Source organism: Notothenia coriiceps, unplaced genomic scaffold, assembly GCF_000735185.1.
Source record: "Notothenia coriiceps isolate Sejong01 unplaced genomic scaffold, NC01 NC01_scaffold00031853, whole genome shotgun sequence".
Classification (NCBI taxonomy): domain Eukaryota; kingdom Metazoa; phylum Chordata; class Actinopteri; order Perciformes; family Nototheniidae; genus Notothenia; species Notothenia coriiceps.
The window spans coordinates 328206-348884 of NW_011364554.1; the positions used below are offsets into that span (position 1 = coordinate 328206).

Consider the following 20679-nt stretch of genomic DNA (forward strand, 5'->3'; position numbering starts at 1 on the left):
AGCGATTACTTTAATGATAAATATAGGGGTAATGATACCAGTAAATATAAAAATATAGTAACTAGCAAGATAATTGATTGTGACATATTAAGAAACAAACAAGTTATAATAAAATGAAATCAAGCAGAACAGGTGTGGTAGAATATACCACCAGTAATGGAAGAAGTAATCGGAAATCTTACATAGGGCTATATAAAAAATTATTAAATAATAACAATACAGATAAAATATCCATTTAATTTTAGCTAAAAGAAACAAGCTCATTGGAAAAAATGTGGTTTTGAACTGTTTATTATTATCATTGTCAGTATATATAGAGCATGTGTTTAAGTTTCAGAAAATATGTATCAGAGAGAATGTACATGATGGAAGAAATAAAGAGATAGGGACGAACAGGATCAGGAGTGAATACAGGACTGTGTTTGATGAGATAATTAACATATAACAAACAGAGAGAAGGCTATCATGGTGACCTTACAGGCTGTGCAAGGTGAAGTCGGATCAGACTGCGAACTATACAGCAACCAACAAGTAAGCTAAAGAGTAGTACAAGTTTTGTTACAAGTCTGATCCCATACATGTGCATTTCACAATAAAATAGCCTAAACACGCAATTATTTCAGGTCCTGACAGAAGCTATTGTTGTAGCTGAAAGGTTAAATGAAATGATGAAAGAGACTAGCTATTTTGAATGCTGTATCAATTATTTCAACCAAAGCAACTAGCATACATACAAATGCAGCAAAGTAATTGGGAACATAAGTTAAATTAACAAAGTTAAAATAATAATCAAATCACATTTCAAAGGTAGATCAGTTATGGGCCTTTAAATGATTTTCAATATTTTCGAAAAAATAGAATAATTGTTGATTTAATAAATCCTTTTTTAACCCATAAGCAAGTTCAGCATTTCTGCTGTAGTACTATGCTAACTCCAGAGGGTGGCAGGAGTGCAGTATTCAGGATGCAACCAGGATGCAACCCGTCGTAAAAATCAAACGAAGAAGAAATAACATAATCCTTACCCTCGGTGCGGACTATGGTACTACAGAGTTTATGGTACAGACCAGACCAGTCAGAAAAGTTTAGCTAATTTGCAGCTAGATACAATTCATACGGATTAAAAAAAACACATGCTAACAACGTTTCAAGCTAAGGTAATTTCCGTCACTGTTTTGACTTAAAACAACACCATAGACTGCATTTATAACACTGGACAGGCAGCCCTGTGTGGAGTTATTGAACTTTGACACACTGAGCAGGGCACACTGACACTCTCTATTAACTTTTAACTTGACATTATATTTAAGCAAAGACAACAGTGAAAGCCTCTAACCTCTGCAGACCTGAAGATGACATCAAAGAAAGTGATCGAGTTGTTTTACGATGTGGTTTCTCCCTACTCCTGGCTTGGCTTTGAGGTTTGTTTTTAAGTTTCGATCACACAGACTTGGTTAACAACTAGACCAAAGACATGAATAAAGAAACGTGTTTATGTTTGTGTTTACAGGTCATGTGCCGCTACAGAACCGTGTGGAACATAGAGCTCAAACTGCGACCTACATTTTTGGGAGGCATCATGCAAGGATCAGGTAAATAAACAGTGGTGCAAAGTAACGGAGTACATTTACTCAATTACTATAGCAATTTTGAGATATTTGTACCTCACTTTAGCATTTCCATTTTCTGCAACTTAAAACTATTACTTTACTGCATTTTGTGTTTGCATTATGTCCTGTGTTTGCACGTGTGTACTAGTGTACTCTTTTAAAAGAACATCATTGTGAACATTTGGTTTCCCCTTGGTGGATTAATAAAGTATGTTTTATCTGCGTTGACTTGAAATGTGTTAAAGACTCAGATTCATTAAGCAAAATCTAATCAACAAATAAAACTTAATATTGTATTGTAAAAAGTTAGGATAAGCTGTCAGGCTACAAGAGATTGAGCTCGTTTTTTTTCATAAAATATTTATCTTTCTTGACAGGTAACAAGCCCCCTGGTCTGGTTCCAAACAAATTCCTGTACATGACCAAGGATCTGAACCGCTTGTCAGAGTATTTTAATGTTCCCCTGCGATCTCCCTCTGACCCCTTTGAGGCCATGTTCCAAAAAGGTACATGATGTGTATTCATTCAAACCATGGCTGGATTCAGTGTTTGCACAAGAGCGGTACTACTTCTGACTGGGCAAAGCTAGTAATGCAACAGCGTCCATGTCTTCTTCTGTTTTCTTCTCCTAGGCTCTTTGAATGCAATGCGGTTTGTGACAGCCGTACAAGAGAAGGGGAAGGGTGGAGACGAGCAGGTGGAGCGGGTGTCCAGGGAGCTGTGGAGAAGGATCTGGTATGAGGACAAAGACATCACCGAGCCTGCATCACTGTCTGAGGTACCATCTTATCTAGTCTGGTGCTGTCTGAGAAGATTAAAGCTAGGGTACTATGCATACTTCAGAAGTAAATAGTCATGCAGTCACAGTGGTTTTTTGTTGTTGTTTTGTTTATGCAGGCAGGAATAAAAGCAGGACTGTCTGACAGCGAGATTAAGGAATTACTGGAGCTGTCCAACTCGAAGGAGATCAAAAACAAGCTGAAAAGCTCAACACAGAATGCCCTGGATTATGGGGTCAGCTTTCCTTCAGTTTTTTCTTTAACATTCATGAAGATTCAACATTATTAACTGAATGACCAAACTCTCTCCTATTTCTTCTTTCCAGGCATTTGGCTTCCCCCTTGTGGTGTGTCACTTAAATGGAAAACCAGAGATGTTCTTTGGGTCTGACCGATTTGAGCTCATGGCCCATTGTATTGGTAAGTTTTACTGTGCAGCAATCACAAGCACATGTAATGTAGAAGCAACAAACTAAAGATTAAAATGACATTGGCATATACTTATTTTAAGGGATTTTGACAAACATTTGACAACTTTACACACTGTGATGTAGGTGGCTTTTGTCGTTTGGTTAAAACTGAAGCTGTTTAGGATTCTTCTTAATTCTCATGCTGTTCTCTGTTGCAGGGGAGAAGTGGCTGGGACCTCTGCCGGACAAACCAGCTGCCAAGCTTTGAGATACACAGATGCCTTTGAACACCATGGCGGTGCTTCCATATTCGTATTTCAATGATGCATTTTATTTTTCAAATTTCATATTTCTGTGCCTTCTGACAATAAGCAGTGTTTTCCCAATATCCTCCTGGGACCCGAGGAAAAAAAGTGTCTTCTAATTTCATTTTTTTTGTGATTTCCTACCTATTTAGGGTTAAAAAAAACATCTTGCAATTTAGACTTTATTTTATTTTATTTGAAAATGTTACAGTATGTCCACTGTAGAGGACGTCGGGACCATATTAGTTTGAAAAGACAGCCAAAATTAACAGATAGACTATGGTTACATAGTCTATCTGTTAATTTTGGCTGTCTTTTCAAACTAATATGGTCCCGACGTCCTCTACAGTGGACATACTGTAACATTTTCAAATAAAATAAAATAANTATGAGAAACCAATGTGCGTTTGGAAAATTGCACAATAAAAATCTATACCTCAACAATGGAATTATGATCAGTAGAAATTGCCATGACATATGGGACCTTTAAAATATATAATGTTGGTAATGTTATACTGCATAAATGCTCAAATGCTGATAGTTGATAATTGAGTATTAATTGAATATGATTGATATACAAGTTATCGAGAGACATACAACGACAACCTACCTACTGAAATCATGCGAGAACAAAAGCTGCTTGTTGTATCCATAGGTTGTATCCAGCAGCATCGCAACGCTTTTCCAGATTGCATTAACTTGAATCTGACCGGAAATGAAAAAAAATGTGGCATTTAAAAATAACCTTCAATCTAAACTTAACTTTTCTTTTCATTACAATACAGTATGATGAACTGGCAATATACTTGTCAATTCAGATGAAGTTTCCTACGCACTCCCCCCACATCTCAGGGGCAAGCATTTTACTATTCTGAAGAAAAAAAGCTCTAGACTACTTAGTTATTCGCTTCTCTGGGGATCTAGAGGCCTTTTACTTTCTCACCTTTAGAACTAAGACATCTGAAAACAGTTATGTTATAGACAAATATGTCAGCCCAATGCCCAATTATATGCACCTTAGAAGCTTTTTGGTAAAATAAACTAATAAAACCTACACTAAAGTTTTTGTTTTATTTTGAAAACATTCAACGGAAACACTCCATTAAACGGTTCCAGCTTTACAGTGCTGTTTTTCTAAATATCCATCCACGTGCCCGCTATTTTGCCTCCCCGCCCGATCAGCGGGGAATGGAGCGTTTTAGAAATTACCTGCCGTGACCCCTCACCCACCAGCTGATGGAGGATCACCACAAAAAGATGCAAAGCGATAGTTGTGACCCAGACAGGCCCACTCATCCCGGGACTTTCCCAACCTGTGAGGCCGGGAGGAGCGACCACCAGCCGGCGGAAAGCAGCGTCGACTTCCCGGTGTCAGTCGTTCTCCCTGCCGGAGGCACCGGGGAAAGAACCGGTCTACAGACACCGAAACAGTTCTGCCTGTTTATGGGTCGGCCGCTCATAAGCTACACCATACAGGCTTTCGAGAGGTAGGAGAATTAAAAGGAGTACATTTAAAATGTCATAATCCCCTTTTGTGAACATATGCAACCTGCAGGTAGGCTACAGGTGTAAGTTACGTTGGTGACAACAGGTCCTTCACTTTCTCTAACGGCCGGTGTGTGGCGTGTGTCCGTGTGGACCATTATGGTGTGGACCGTTAGCTTAATGTAACTAAGTACATTTATTCAAGTAATTTTACTGTACTTGAGTTCAAATAAGAGGTACTCATACTCTCTTTGCACACCCCTTTCTATCCACTACAATTCGGAGTGAACATTATGCAAGTTTGTGCATGAAAAGTTTATCAAATATGATGTTTTGTCATAAATGAAACCCCCTTCATTGTCTGTTTTTATAAATGACATATTAACTAAATGTACATTACAATACACACATCAATACATACACAAATGTCTGTCTTTACATTTTAATTTAAAATGACAAGTACTACAAATCTATAGGCAAAGATTTGTAATAATCCTGGCACTGAGTTTCCAAAATGGCCTCATAGCCTGCTCTGAGAGATTAGTGATACCTACCATGGGATGGACAAAGCTCAGGATTTACACTTTTATGTAATTTTATGGTTTATAATATTGCCCATCTGCAGGTGGACAGAGAAAACCAGGGCAGCGTTATTCTTAAACATCAGATTCATGTTTATTATGTGCACTTCTAAAGTACGTCAGGATTTGTAAGGTGCTATGAAAATCAATCTTACTAGCCTACTTACTTTTGTTAAGTGTACTATTATCAATCTTATTTAACAATGTATCAAATCATTGATACATAATGATGAAGAGAGGATGGATGTCTACACTGTGTTATGATCATTGCCTGTCCTTCATTACAACATTAGTACAATAACAACCGGTTTGATAATCCGATGTGTCTGCTCTTAGCTTTTTGACAGTGTTCACATGTTGTCGGGAAATGAACTACTTCCTGCAACATCTTGGGTCTAGACAGCAGGATGCAGATGCTCCCTGCATCTGTGTGGCCTGAGTGCTTACAAGAAGTTAAAATAGGTCATCAGTGTCAGTACTGATTAGTGGTTGATTTGGATCAATAATCCAAGCTGGGTGATTTAAAAGTAGGGCCGCATGGGTCTGTAATTGGCTCTAGATGCATGATAATATATTATTATTTGACAATGTTGAGACTTTTTGATTATTTAGGCAAAGTAATTTATGTAAAGAATAGCTCAGCACTCTGGGAACTACGCTAATTTGATTTCCCTCTCCTGTTTGAATGCTAAATATGATGTCAAAGCCAACAGACACTTAGCTTAGTTTAGTAGAACAACAAAACCACAACTTTCAAACACCTTTTGTATTGTACTTTTGCTGGTTTTAACTTTTTCTCAGTTGTATTTCTTATTTAAACCAAATATCTTTGGGTTTGGACTCTTGGTTGCCCAATACAAGCATTTTCAACTTTAAACAGGCCTTTTCAACATTCTTCAGATGAAACAAGCAAATAAATCAATAGATTAGTTACAGCCATAATTCCTATATGTAAAAAAACTATAGTAGGTGTTATGTTCTGCCTACCCTCCTTGGTTATTATGACTTCTCACCTGACAAAACAAACGTTGCTGAGTGGACTCTGTGTTTTGCAGGGTGTCATGGATCCAGAGCATTGTGGTCGTTGTTGCCAGAGAACACATGGACCTCATGACGGACATCGTCCAGCAGTTCCAGCACACGAAGGTTCGAGTGGTGCCAGGCGGCTCGACTCGCCACAGGTCGATATATAACGGAGTCCTGGCTCTGGGGGAGGAGGGGAGGCCGGTGGCGGACAAACCGAAGGTGGTCCTCATCCACGATGCTGTGCGGCCTTTTGTGGAGGAGGATTTTCTGTACAAGATAGCCATGGCTGCCAAGGAACAAGGAGTCAGTATGATAACAGCTAGTATATCTCACATAATATAAAAATGTATATATGTTTGTGTTTTTGTCTGTTGACACCTTTTTAAAGACAACAACTTGGAATTATGGAAACTGGAATTTATATGTTTTCTAAACCATTAGCTGGATTTATCAAGAAAGTAAAGAAATCACAATCTCCTGGAAAAGTGGGCATTTATCACTATTTTTAGGCAATTGAGACAAAATAGTCTACTATTTAAAAATTAAATCGTGAAAATAATTGTTAGATGCAGCATGAAAACACATGCTGATTTTGAGCCCAGTTTCCAGATTGTCTGATTTTAAACCTTGCAGAGGTACCAAGAGGGTGTAGCATTTTCTTTTTTTTATTTCTACAGAAATCTATGGAAATTGGGCCTTTGCTCACTGCAATTAGTTCAATGCTGCCACGAGGAAGCATTTAAAGCTCAGTTAATGTCAGAACTTGGAAATTATCATAATTAAAATGATCTGCAATTATCTTTTATGTAAACATAGCTTGTAAATATTTAACTTTTATGGATAGCCTGTGTTTCCTCATCGTAATGCATCTACAAATTGAGGAAACAACCCCAAAATGCCAGTAGTTCCTCATGCTTGGAAAGCGAAGTTAAACTAATTAATTCTCGACTGTAGCTCTTTTCTTCATCTAACTTTTGCTGAAAACCAGAGAAGGTCAATTACAGAACAATTCAAACAAAATCCATCATGGTCAGCTGCAGTTTAAAGAATCAAAACTCGCACCTTATGGGATGACAAGTTACCAACTGCAACACGTCTTATTTGTTTGTGCAAACCCGTGCTTCATTTTTCAACGTGCAGTGTGAACATAATTAAACCAAACACTAAAAGTACAACAACGTTTTCTTGTCAGCTTTGACCAAAGAAGACAAACAGTTCTTGTGATTACACCTTAAGGTCTTTCCATATTTTTTGAGAAACTGTTTATCAATTTGACAGATCCATCGCTCCCGGTGGTGAGGTTTATTTCATCAGTGATGGATGGAAAACATTCAGGCCGAAGTTACGCCTGCCGTGACGACCTTACTTGCAGATTAGTCTCATATTGATTCATGACTGAGACTCTGTTCAATGCAGGTCACAAAGGTTGTGAAGAAAGCAAGAGCTCCCTGACGTGAGGGCAACATTAATGGTGTGTTTGAGAGTGTGTGTGTGCTTTGTGATGAACTTTCACAGCAGGCGGTCTGGTCTTCATTATCCTGCCAGTGTCCACGCTCATGGCAAGGAGCCCGTCTCCACTGAAAAGCAGCAGATTCATTTTGATTTTAACAGCATGTGTAACACGCAGAACACATGTTTGCTTTCATTTCATTTGCGAGACGTTCCTCGCGCACGGGCTCGCTGAGCGTCAACTCTTAGAAACTGCCTTCCATCTATCATGCTGTCGGGAGACAAAAATATTCTCTCACAAATGTGGATTATTTTCTATTTCCAAGAGGTACAAGCAGTGTGCACTACAGCTGTTAGGATGGATTTTATATTACTGTGTAATATGGCTGCTGACTCAAAGTATGACCGATTTGTTTCATGATTATATTATGATATTGTGCAGGATTTTAGTCTTTCAAAAAACACTGCAGATTTGCAATGATTGATTATTTCGAGTATTGTTTAATCTGCAAATCATTTCATAATATCTTTTTTTTATAAATGTATAAATAATTCAAATGTATTTTCCCATTATAGTCCATATTGATGTCTTGTATGATATCAACAGAGATACGCAGGAAATATCCATCTTTGAGAACTTTAAACCGGATATAGGGCGGTGGTGGCGAAGTCGATAGGGACTTGGCTTGGCAACTGGAAGGTCACCAGTTCAAGTTCAGGTGTCCCTGAGCAAGGCACCGTTCCCTACACTGCTCCCCGGGCGCCGTTCAAAATGGCAGCACACTGCTCCTAACACTAGGATGGGTCAAATGCAGAGAAACAATTTCCCCACAGGGATTAATAAAGTATATCAAAATAAAAAAAATAAAATATTTGACATTTTTGAATGAAAAATTAATTTCAATTGTTATCAGGATAGGTACCGATTATTTTTCTCTCGATTGATTAATCCATTATTTTCTTAATGATTGCAGGTCTTCATTTATTGAAACAAGATTGTTATGTTTTTACCACAACTTCAACAAAAACTGGTAGGAAAACTAAGATAAATTAATTTTGACTTTCATAGTTTGTTTACTGTCAAACTTTATTAAAAAATAAATTGACAACATCAACATGTATGTGTTGTTAATAAAAGCTGATCTGTGAGCTGACTGTATCATAACACCCATCAAGCGCCAAGTCAGCAATATGTTTTAGATAATTGATTAAATCATTGTACATTGGGGAAAAAAAGTATTTGGTCAGCCACCAATTGTGCAAGTTCTCCCACTTAAAAAGATGAGAGAGGCCTGTAATTGTCATCCTAGGTATGAACTATCTAACTGTTAGTATACACTGTAGGGACTCCGTAGAGGTGACCGAGACATGAAAGGAGCGAGCTCTCTTCTACCAGGTCCCATCGGAGACTACACCACCGATAGTGGGTCACCTTGCTCCTCCGAGCCTATCGAAGGACGACGGACCCTCGGCTTTTTTTTGTTACTATAAATCATAAACAATTCTCTTATGTTATTTTCTATCTATAAATATACGTGATTGTTCGAGTTAGACACATAAGTATATGTCACCCCGTTTTGTTCATAATATCAGTCGGTGGTTAACACCCTTTCAAGAGGGTGAATTTTTCTACTCTCTCCGGGACATTAAAAGTAGGATCCATATGGAGTTGATACTCTCTGTTTTACTCTTCTTTTTTTTAGGTCTTTTTTAGTGTAACGAACTAAAAATTTCTGAAATAAACGGTTAATATCACCTTTTATTTCATAAACCAGTTATTGTTTTCAAAGTAGGTTATGAAACACATTTGGGAAACCAACCTTTACCTGTCTCAGTTTGCAAAAGACATTCAGAAGTGATACCAAAAGTGTTGTGACAACAACCATCAAACCGTGTAAGGAGGTACGTCTAGAGGAGAATCTCGTTCACTACAAAACATCCCCGACAGCGACCGGTGTGTCTCGAAAGTTGAGGTAGTTCTAAAAGGAATACCCCAACTTCTAGACCTCTGACACCGGATCCCGGTTGAGGTTCCGTGGGAACTTTACGAAGAATGCTTCGGGCACGTGAGGAAAGCAACCGCGCCCAGAGCCACACAATACCGCTAGTAACGCTAGTACGACTTCTGGGTCGGTGGCAAAAGTATAAAGGTACGGGAACAGACTACCTTCCTCCAACCAGTGAGTTTTAGAGTCCTATGGTACCGTGGGTAAGTAAGAAAAGGAAATGCGCCTAGTCAGCAGGACAAGGAACAGGTCTTTTGTCGGGGTTTCGTACTACTACAAGGTGGGGGGTACAACAGTGTCAATCCAATACCACAAGAAACCTACGTTGAGTCGCAAGAAAAGAGGAGGCTTTGTGCAGATCAACTCAAAAAATGGTTTTTCAAGATAAAACCAAAAGTAGACTGGTATACTGCTAAGAGGGTTAGAGGAAAGACCTTAGTAGATTTACGAGAGACACATCGTTTGAGCCTGCCCGGACCTGTACATGACCGAATTCGTCCCCCTGTGCAGACCGTGACGTCACTAAAACTCAGGGGACGCCGCAATCACACAAATGACTACCATCGGAAACAATGAAACCAGGGTCGGAGAGACGTCCAGTAACTGATCCCAGGGGGGGCACCAAGACCTAAAAACGAGTGGCAAGAACACTAGTAAAACTGGGGTGCCCCACTCTAGAACGCACCCTTGGGGTCTAGCTCCCTCTATATACTAGTTCACCAGAACATACAGAAGGTAAAAGATTATAACGAGGAGGTGTCAACTAAATAAGTGTGGTTTCGACGAATGGATAACGTCTAAGTCGAGAAGCGGTCGGACCAACGTCCAGATGTTAAAAACAAAGACCATAGGAAAACGGGCGAGAAACCAGAAACCGGTATCACCTCAAACCTCACACTGACAAACTCCAACACCTGTCCACAGAAAATATGACATTGCCTAAGTTTTGTTAACGGAAATTATGTCAATTGTTCACCTCCTGTCTCCTCCGGAGAATTTTCTTCTTCAATGTCCAGACACTCTCGGTCTTTAGAACAAACCAAAAGAAAAAAAAACCAATAACTTGGTTTATGAATAAAAGGTGGTAATTAAACGGTTTCTTTCAGAAAATTTTTAGTCTGTTACACTAAAAGGACAAAAAAAAAAAGAGTAAAACAGAGAGTATNAATAAGTAATTGATCTGAACATTGCTGTTTATTTGGTCACTAAAAAACTAGTTTGGTTTTTGGTGAATCTTTCCAGATCTTCAAAGACTTTGTAGTCAATGTAGTGGGAGATGTACCTCATTGACTCCAGTCGGCACAGGCTGTAGGGCCATCTTGACTAGTTTGATGGATGTGGTCTCCATTTGACCTGCTCATAGAAACAAAGCTTGCATTCCTGAGGCAATTCTCATTTTTCATGGCTCCACTTAAAATAAAAACAACAATAAGAAATACAGTACGTGCTACTCTTGGCCCACAGAGGGCCATGTCTTTCCAGCTCGTCCCTATCTGTCTCTCTGTCTGTATCTGTGCGCTCATGGAGCCTCCTGCATCTTTCCCCCCCTTCTTCTTGACCCTCTTCTATCCCAGGTGTGAAATCATCATCTCTCTCATCATCTGAGAGCTCAAAATCTGAATCTCCCTGAACTATCTGGTACAGAAAATGTCTGCTTCAGTTCCGTCTCCTGCAACAATATTGAGTCATAAAGTCCATGAAGATGGTCCTGACGTCCACTAGAATGGACATTTATAAAAGAGCTGTTATTTGAAAACTTGAATTATTTAATTTCTTTCAGAACTAATTATATAGTTCCTCACATGTTAATAAACAAGAATATATATGATTTTCATGGTAAAAATTACAATTATTCAACAATATTTGACTTCTCCTCATGTTGTTTTTGTATGCCAGCCATTTTGGATGAAAAGAAAGAGGAACTTCCCAGCATGCAATTTTGGCCAATGACATATCACTGGAAAGACCAGGATGTCCTCTGTACAGTACATCAGGGATTGATAGAGTAGCTCACAAGAGTCAAAGGAGATGCATGTTAACAAAATGTCCTCTACAGTGGACATTTTCAATGGGCTGGGTCCCAGGAGGATATATTCTGATAACACATATTAGTGTACATAAATAATGTAACATATCAAAGTCATATAATTGATGTGCTTATTAAAAATAACATTGACAACTTCCAGGTGACTTCATTTTCTCTTGAAATACAAATCCTATTGTATTTGTATTTATTATTGTATTATAATTAATGATGAATTAAAGTGTTATCAAAGCTAAAGGTGCAGCTAGTTTTAATTACTTTGTATACTGTACGATAGCTTGTGAATTTACTCCGGATGTAACTAAAGTCTTATTTAAGAGTTGATTATATTTCACATCATTAATCCAAATCTATAAAGTAACTAAAGGGTTTAAATAAACGCAGTGAAGTAAAAGCGACTATTTACCTCTGAATTGAAGTGGGGTAGAAGTATGAAGCAGCATTACATAGAAATACTCAAGTAAAGTACAAGTATCTCAAAATTGTATTTAAGTACAATACTTGAGTAAATGTACTTAGTTACCTCCCACCTTTGTGTTTAAATACAAAACATCAAAGTGTAGTCTACACATGTCTTTGTAGTCTGTATCTTCATGTTTGATTGCACTTATTGTCAGTCGTTTTGGATGACAGCAAAAATAAATGAAATATAAAATAAAACCGCATATAAAAAGAGATAAGATGGAAGAGTATCTATCATGTTCATATGTAACCAAAGCATTTAGCCTACATGTACATTTGCTTCCGGAAGAGGGCAGTAATGTGAACTTTTGCAGTAATGTTTTGCAGTACTTAATCATGGCGGTCATACATTGTAAGTCTTTAGCTCTACCTAACCTTTGCTTTTTTATAGCTATATAATTCATATGCTTTAATAAAACAAATGGTATTTGTTTCAATAATTTCCGTTGAGGGAATATGTGGTGATTTGACTTGACATAACACCACAGAGTGCTTTATAAAACCGAGCAACTCTGTATCAAGTTATTGAACTTTGACACACCTCGCGTCGCGCAGTGGTAGCTAGAAAAGGTTTCTGTTAACAGTTAACTTCATATTTAATCAAAGTGAAAAACTGTGAGAGCCTCAATCCTCTGCAGACCTGAAGATGTCATCCAGGAAAGTGATTGAGTTGTTTTTCGATGTGGTTTCTCCCTACTCCTGGCTTGCCTTTGAGGTTTGATTACAGTTTCGACAACCGATTTGCTTGACAATTGAAGCGACGAAAGAATGAAGACACGTTTGTATGTTTGTGTTTACAGGTCATGTGCCGCTACAGAAAAGTGTGGAACATAGAGCTCAGACTGCGACCTACATTTCTGGGTGGCGTCATGCAAGGATCGGGTAAATAAACAGTGGTGCAAAGTAACGAAGTACTCAAGTGCTGCTCCTAATAACAAGCATTTAAGGTGCTTGTACTTTACGAGTATTTCCATTTTCTTCTAACTTTACTCCATTAATGAATTGTCAACTTTAGTATCAGACATTTTACAAAATAACATCAACTAATAAAATATCATGTTAAGATAAGACAAGATAGCAGGGTGGGGATTCACAGGCTACCCAGCTGTATATAAAGTAGTTTAAATGAGCTCAACCTTTATCAGCTGCAACATTAATGTGAAACAATCTTTAATGCATTACCTATTATAGCCCTATAATAGAAATACTTTTGGACTTTGAGTTTGACTTGTATATGTGCAAACACTGTTGGCGCTGTTATGTTACATATAGTCTTTTTCTTTCATGACAGGTAACAAGCCCCCTGGTCTGGTTCCAAACAAATTCCTGTACATGGGCAAGGATCTGAACCGCTTGTCAGAGTATTTTAATGTTCCCCTGAAGCCTCCAGCTGACGTCCCTGAGGCCATGTTCAAAAAAGGTACGTGGTGTGTATTGATTAAACACTGCTGGATTAATTTGCACATGACAGTGGTGGTATTATTTCTTAATTAAGCAAAGCTAATAATGCAGCACAGTCAGGTCTTCATCTGTTTTCCTTCTCATAGGCTCGTTGAATGCAATGCGGTTTGTGACAGCCGTACAGGAGATGGAAGACAGTGGAGACGAGCGGGTGGAGCGGGTGTCCAGGGAGCTGTGGAGAAGGATCTGGTATGAGGACAGAGACATCACTGAGCCTGCATCACTGTCTGAGGTACCGACACATCCATGCTCATTCTATCTGAGAAGATACACCTAGGGTAGACTATTCATTTTAGAAGCATTTTTGTCATAAAAGCGTCTAAATTCTCTTAATCGATCAATCTAATGCTCTGAAAATAAAGAAAAACATTGTATCTGCCTGTAAACTCATTCAGGTATTTGGATACAAGTAGCAATGACACCTAGAAAGTTACCTACCCCAGCTTTAGGATGTACCGCTGGTTTTCACGTTTATTTTTCAGGCAGCAATGAAAGCAGGACTGTCTGACAGCGAGATTAAGAGAGCCCTGGAGCTGTGCAACTCACAGGAGATCAAAGAGAAGCTGAAAAGTGCAACAGAGGAGGCCCTCGATTATGGGGTCAGTTGTCCTTCAGTTAACGTTGTATATTTTTGCAAGAGAGATCAAACATTATAATGCAATGCTGACCAAACTCTCTCCTATTTCCTCTTTCCAGGCATTTGGCTTCCCCCTTGTGGTTTGTCACTTAAATGGAAAACCAGAACTGTTCTTCGGATCTGACAGATTTGAGCTCTTGGCCCACTGTATTGGTGAGTCCTACTCTGCATTCATAGCAAACAAATGTAAGATATGACACTTGACATGGCATTAATATACCATTGCACTCTCTATAAGTCACCGATAAATAAACACCACTTTCTATGGAAATATACAGTTTTATATTAAGACTGACAAACCTTTGACCATTTTAGAAAATGTGGCTTTCTCTTTTGTTTCAAGCTTAAACTGTTTAGGATTCTTACCTATTTTCATGTTGTTCTCTATTAAAGGGGAGAAGTGGCTGGGACCTCTGCCTGAAAAACCGACTGCCAAGCTGTGAGACACAGAAGCTGCCTTTGAACACCGTCGGTATAATCACAGATTCTTATTTTTTTAGAATTCTTTGGATTTTTCCTAATTTTTGAAATTGCATATTTCTGTCTATGCCTTCTGAAACCAGGCAGTGTATTTCCAAAATACCTTATAACAAATAGTTGTGTATATAATGTAAAATAACATTGTACTAATATTAATGTGCATATTAAAAATAACATTGACTTCTTCCAGATTCTTTTTTGTTTTTAAATACAAATAAACGAAAATGATGCAATTGTGTTAATTCGTTTATTGTTAAACCAAATTACAATTTTTAGTCCTGCTAGTGATGTGGCTCTACTGGTAGTGGGACGGTCTGTTAGTCTGGTTTATGGTAGACAAGGCAATAATAAATATGATACACTCCACTGCCTTAAAACATTAAACAGGATGTGGTTATAGATAAACAATGGATTGTTGAAACTTTGTTATGAAATAAATATTAAATGTCAAAACTTACTGTAGGTGTTACACATGGGATGGCAACAAATTCAGTCAGGTAAAGTAGCTCATCTACACAAAACAGATCAACAATGTTTCAAAAGTACCAAAAAATGTAGGCAAAGTTGTGTAGCAAAACATTAATATTTTTACTTTTATCTCCAATTCATGCTTTTATGATCCCTCAGATTGATCTTGGTCCATCCAAAACCATCGGAAAAAATCAGTTAAAACTAGTTCCTCCTTAACTCAGCTGTAACAGTTAAATAAACTGTTGCATCAGTTTACCAACCTAATGTATAATAACGCATCACTTACAGTACACGGTTCATTTCCTTGCAGAATAAGTATAGTTCCACATTTTGTCGACAAAACTTCTGTACTGACTTGAGTAAAAACATTTTAAAGCAGGACTTTTACTTGTAATTGAGTAATGTTACATTGTTGTTTAGGTACTTGCAACATTTGAGTGGGATTGCTTTTCCACTCTTAATGTATGAACCTGTTTATAAATGCAGTTTGATAAAGACTTCAGCGCTGGCAAAGCTTGTCATACAAGTTTCAGTACAATGAGAGCCAAACAAGTGTAACGAAAAACCTAAAAATTACAAAGTGACAGGACCAGTTTTCCCAAACAAAGAGGAGAAGGCAGGGCCAGTAGTAGCTGACATATGTCGACTCTATTGAAACAAGCTAATTGCAGAATGGGGTAGAGCAAACTCTTAGAAAGGCAGGGCATAAACCTGATATCAGTGTGAAGTATCTCTTCTTAAACACGGCCGAGTGACAGAAAGGAGGAAGAAGGAAAAGGTAAGTAAAGGAGAAGACGGAGAAGGGGAAGAGGGTGGAGTTAAGAAAACACACACAAGGTGTAACATAGGCAAACAGAGGGCTGCGCACTGATCCCCTGAGCTTGACAAATCACCTGAGAAAAACAAGACAATGAAGATCTGAGCAGCGCGGTTGAACCAGGACAACACATTAAGCTGGGAGGATGTAAGAAAAGTGTCTGACTGTGAGAAGGAGAAAAACATGAGCCTGGAATACAAGGATTACTAATTTAATTTGGGGATATAAAACACATCTAGAGAAGCTGAGGTAAGGATTTTATTCATTGCATGTGATTTATCCTACACTGCTTTTTACATGTTTGTATTATGTCGTTAAGCTGTTAGGTATAGTAAAGGTTTATACATGATATCAATCTAGTAAAAGCTGTGTTTCTCTCTATGTACACTAGTTCTTTGATTATTGTAATATACTACTAGTTTGTGTGTGCAATCCGATGCTCCATTTGCCTTTTAATGTTTATCCTCAGGGCGTGTTGTGCAATGCTGACATTTATGGTTTTAAAAATGCAGATGAACAGGTTTACAACTTAGCTTGGATCTGACACAAAAGGATGATCAGGTTGTTTAAGGTGTGTTGGAAGTGTTTACTGTTCCTGTACACAAAGCAGCTCTGAATTCAGATATACAACACACATATTCCTCAGCATGAGATGATTGATTTTATTATTGTATACAGCTTTGTTGAAGCTCATATTTTAATACTTAATTTTTTGATTTGCCAATGATTGAGGTCTGTATGAAAGACCAAAGGTGTTGAAATAAGTTTCAAATGAAGATGATTTAAACAAAAGCAATTTAGTGAGGCGTCAGAGCCATTAATCTAAGTATCTGGAGGAAACAGTCTTAGCACACCTCAGAATGTGATAGGCCTACAAACTCTTAAATTACACATTTGCTCACACACCTTCACTGGATACCTACAAGAGTCATGTTGCTCTTCCACAGATTCAGCCACAGAGACAACCATGCTTTCATGACTGTCACCGTATGTGTTGTTTTCTAAATGCAAAATACCTTTAAGCCATTGCAAGTATTTTTGCATACGGAAGCAATATAAAGCATGACTGAGTGACGTTTGTTTGATTAATCTTTTTGTTCTTGACAGGATGTCTTCATTATCGCAGGCAGACTCCCGTTGCTCGCATGGAGATACAATCTGTGGTAAGTTTTCCCAGCTGAGACAGACTGTGTGAGGAATGTTGACATTAACCTGGTCCGGCCACTTTGACATTACTGTACAGCAGACTTTGATGTGTTTTTGTGTCTGTTCCCGTTTGCAGAGATCCGTGTTTACGAGCAGGAGGTGATCATTGTGCCCATCCTGCTACTGACCATCTTCCTGGTCACTGTGGTTTTTATTTTCCTGCTGCACTTTTGTCCAGAGAAAGTCGATCGCATCCGTCTGCAGGGCTCAAAGTCGACTCCCAGGAGAGTGCTGCATGGCATCGATGGTAAGACTGGGAAATAGACAGCAATATGTTTGTTAGTAATGGTATGAATACATTAAATCACAGAACACAATGTCACACATTTTAAATTGGATCTACACTGCCAGCAAACAGTCAGCTTATTGGTTCCAGGCATAGATTCTTGTAGGCCTAATTATAAACAGTTTTCTTTTCTTTCTTTATCAGCTTTTATACTGTCCCACATTAAACTATACTTTTCTTCAGCAGAAAATCTATAAAACTGAATTATCATGGACTTATCATGGTGGTCAAATGTACTTCTAGCTGTGGTCACAAACATAACACAATACAGCTTTTCTAACTTTTGGAATCAATGTTTTACTTAGTGTTTCTACAAATCATTCAACTTTTAATCTTTGCGCCTTCATTTGTATGCATTTAACAGCATTTTTGGTGTAATAAAAGGGACCCATGACATTTGGCTTCACTGTATAACACAATTTAATAACACAACATCGTTTTTTCCAGTCCTTCACAAATAAAGTGTTATATTTACCTATTCTCATGTGAATGCTTGCTCTTGTCTCTAATGATACTTACTGTGTCTCTCTCTTGACTTTCTGTCTGTAGCTCCACCAGGTATAAATGTCATGGAGCATGAAAGTATCGCTCTGGAGGTGCCCAGTTCCTACTCCACCTTCAACCCCCCGAGCAATTACCTCTCCAAAAACCTCACCGTGGCTATGGACAAACCCTTTCTTCCACTCCCGCCCGACCACCCACCTCAGCCCTTAAAGCCCAGTTTCACTCCCATCGCCCAGCCCAGAGAGTTGCCCCGCCAGAGGCTTCCCGAGTCCTTCAACCTGGTCACTCCTCTGACCATGGCCTTCTCCCTGCGCTCCGACTCCTCCGTGTCCCTCTACAGGGCCCGGATGGAAGACAGGAACGTGGTGCTGAGAGTCCTAAATGGTGAGATGATTAAAATGACGTACAAAATAAGCTCTTAATTGTCTTATTTGATTTTGAGGACATGATTTCTGTTACTGCAGTGTTTGTTTACCCCTCATATCCCTCTCATTCTTGCCCTTTACAGACTCTGCTGATGCCACAGAGAGACACAACTTCCTGGGCTTTGCCTCTTTCCTTTCCCAGCTGGGACCCCACCCCTTCCTGCCGGAGCTTCTCGGTGTGGTCTCACTTCGAGCTCCACTGGTTACAGTTGTGGAGGAGATGGAGAACAGAGACCTGCTCAGCTACCTGTGGCGATGCAGACAGGTATACTACAAAAACTGATAAACCATATATTTGAGCAACGTAAATTCATCTATCATCCTTGAATGGCAATCTAACTTCTCTGTGTGTTTTTTTAGGAACATGCAGACCCTCCATGTGAGATGACTGAGAGACGAATATTTACCATGGCTACTCAGGTGGCCTCAGCTCTGGTCAGTATGCTAACATCCCGCAGACCTCATATTTCACTCTCAAATCTCTGCTTTACAATAAGCTGATACTCTTACAATATTTATTATTTATAGTTCAATTGTTGGATTTCCTTGACTTACTTGGCTGGGGAGGGATTTGGTTTTCCTGTTCCTCTTACCTGACTGAACTGGAATAAACTGCACAGATGATGTGTTTTTAATCCTGAGATTTACCTTGTGTGTTACCCAAACAGGAGTTCCTTCACAGCAAAGATCTACTCCACGGACAAATTCGTGCCCGCAGCGTTCTGGTCACCAAGGATATCACAGCCAAGCTTTGGGGCCTGCATGGCGTCTACACAAGGAAGACCCAGGGAGAAACTAAGAAAGAGGAAGCCAGCATGAAGAAATGGCACGCACCAGAGCTGTTAGCTCGGAGAACAGCTGGGCCGAGCAGCGACATGTGAGTTGTTCTGTTTTCATTTCTGGCATTGTCTCTTGTTCATATCTTCCAATACAAGACAGATGCTGCTGTTGCAACATAAAACACTAGATCATTTATTGACTTATGTCCTTTGAGTTTATGTTGGAGTGTAACTAATGTCTGTGTGTTCCTCTCCAGCTGGTCACTTGGTATCTTACTGTATGAGATGGCAACATTGGGTAAGTTGAATTTAGATTTAAATAATGTACCTACAAAAAATCTTCAATGTGATCAAGTATCATCACTGGTTAGATTAGCCAAATACGCACAACAGCTTTTTGTGATTTTTTGGAAAATGTGTTATAAAACACAATACATTGATGATGCAATGTGAAAATACATTTACCTTAATATCATCTCCCACTCTTATATTCACCTCTTTTCCTTCCAGGTGAAGCTCCATTTGCCGAAATCTCAGTTAATGAGCTTCTGCAGTTTCATCAACGAGGGAAAAGTCTGAAAAAACCTTCAGGATGCTCCAACGCACTGTAAGTATCCACTCCATGCATCAGACCACACAACCAAACCTGAAGTGGAGCTTCCCTCTTTAACTGATGTGCTGCTAATCTCTCTCTCTCAGACACTCCATCATTAAGGCGTGTTGCCAGTGGAAGGAACAAGAGCGACCCAACCTGGCTGAGGTGAGCCGTAAGCTGGTCTCAGGAGAGAAAAGTGCCTCGGACAAAGTCCTCAAGGCGTCTGGGACAGTAAACATTGAGCAGTACCTGCAGGAGGCAGGATACGGGGAAACCAACAGCTACACTGTTTTCTGATCATAACTTGTGCCAGCAAATTCAATTGCACTATTCTCCCCGATGGTACCCCACTGGTGCACTTCTACAGAATAATATCTTTCCGGTGGTCAAGAGGTCTTAACTTTGATTATGAAAGCTATTATTCTATATATTCTCGGACTACTGGTTTACACAGAGGAAACAAAAAAGGGTATGCTAAATAAGTTGTTTTCTTTTGGGAACCATTCATTTTCTTTTAAGTAAGACCTCATCATGTGTGTCTTCATCTGTCGAGGGAATAAAGAGATGTAAACTTGATTGATGTACGGCCGCTTCAGCCTAAACTTCTACTGGTGTATGACAGTTTATAGATCTTGTTTGTAACTTAAAGCCAATGTATTTTAAGAGATGTAATATAATTTAACCTCTACGAGCAAGATATAAGCTAAAATGTTTACAAAAATCAAATGTGAATAAAATAATATAAGTTTTTATTTTTTAAGTCAAAAGGTATTAAACACACACAGGTCCAGTAACAGGTGCTACAGCACCTTCCTAATACTAGGATGGGTTAAATGCAGACACTAAATATCACTGTGTGTG

At 38.8% G+C, this 20679-nt stretch overlaps 4 protein-coding genes across 5 annotated transcripts; all 4 read left to right on the forward strand.

Annotated features, from left to right (window-relative positions):
* The first annotated feature begins 1015 nt into the window (after positions 1-1015).
* LOC104960396 (glutathione S-transferase kappa 1-like) lies at positions 1016-3261 on the forward strand. The gene is made up of 8 exons (XM_010788424.1): positions 1016-1157; positions 1311-1421; positions 1511-1592; positions 1988-2116; positions 2243-2388; positions 2508-2624; positions 2716-2809; positions 3018-3261. Exons 2-8 carry the CDS (start codon positions 1353-1355, stop codon positions 3065-3067), a joined length of 687 nt encoding a protein of 228 aa, XP_010786726.1. The 5' UTR covers positions 1016-1157; positions 1311-1352; the 3' UTR covers positions 3068-3261.
* Positions 3262-4233: 972 nt separating this feature from the next.
* LOC104960397 (isoprenoid synthase domain-containing protein-like) lies at positions 4234-6626 on the forward strand. The gene is made up of 2 exons (XM_010788425.1): positions 4234-4591; positions 6226-6626. Exons 1-2 carry the CDS (start codon positions 4341-4343, stop codon positions 6536-6538), a joined length of 564 nt encoding a protein of 187 aa, XP_010786727.1. The 5' UTR covers positions 4234-4340; the 3' UTR covers positions 6539-6626.
* A 5872-nt stretch (positions 6627-12498) lies between these two features.
* LOC104960399 (glutathione S-transferase kappa 1-like) lies at positions 12499-14945 on the forward strand. Its single transcript, XM_010788426.1, has 7 exons — positions 12499-12872; positions 12958-13039; positions 13449-13577; positions 13705-13850; positions 14101-14217; positions 14315-14408; positions 14649-14945. The coding sequence occupies exons 1-7, from the start codon at positions 12804-12806 to the stop codon at positions 14696-14698; spliced, it is 687 nt and encodes a 228-aa protein (XP_010786728.1). The 5' UTR covers positions 12499-12803; the 3' UTR covers positions 14699-14945.
* An 878-nt stretch (positions 14946-15823) lies between these two features.
* styk1b (serine/threonine/tyrosine kinase 1b) lies at positions 15824-20558 on the forward strand. 2 transcript variants are annotated; one of them, XM_010788428.1, is made up of 10 exons: positions 15824-15984; positions 17131-17186; positions 17306-17476; positions 18065-18403; positions 18528-18709; positions 18805-18879; positions 19113-19321; positions 19481-19521; positions 19734-19830; positions 19923-20558. In XM_010788428.1, the coding sequence occupies exons 2-10, from the start codon at positions 17132-17134 to the stop codon at positions 20113-20115; spliced, it is 1362 nt and encodes a 453-aa protein (XP_010786730.1). In that variant the 5' UTR covers positions 15824-15984; position 17131; the 3' UTR covers positions 20116-20558. The 2 variants fall into 2 exon arrangements, with proteins under 2 accessions (XP_010786730.1, XP_010786729.1); XM_010788427.1 differs by having other exon boundaries at positions 15825-16272.
* The last annotated feature ends 121 nt before the right edge of the window (positions 20559-20679 follow it).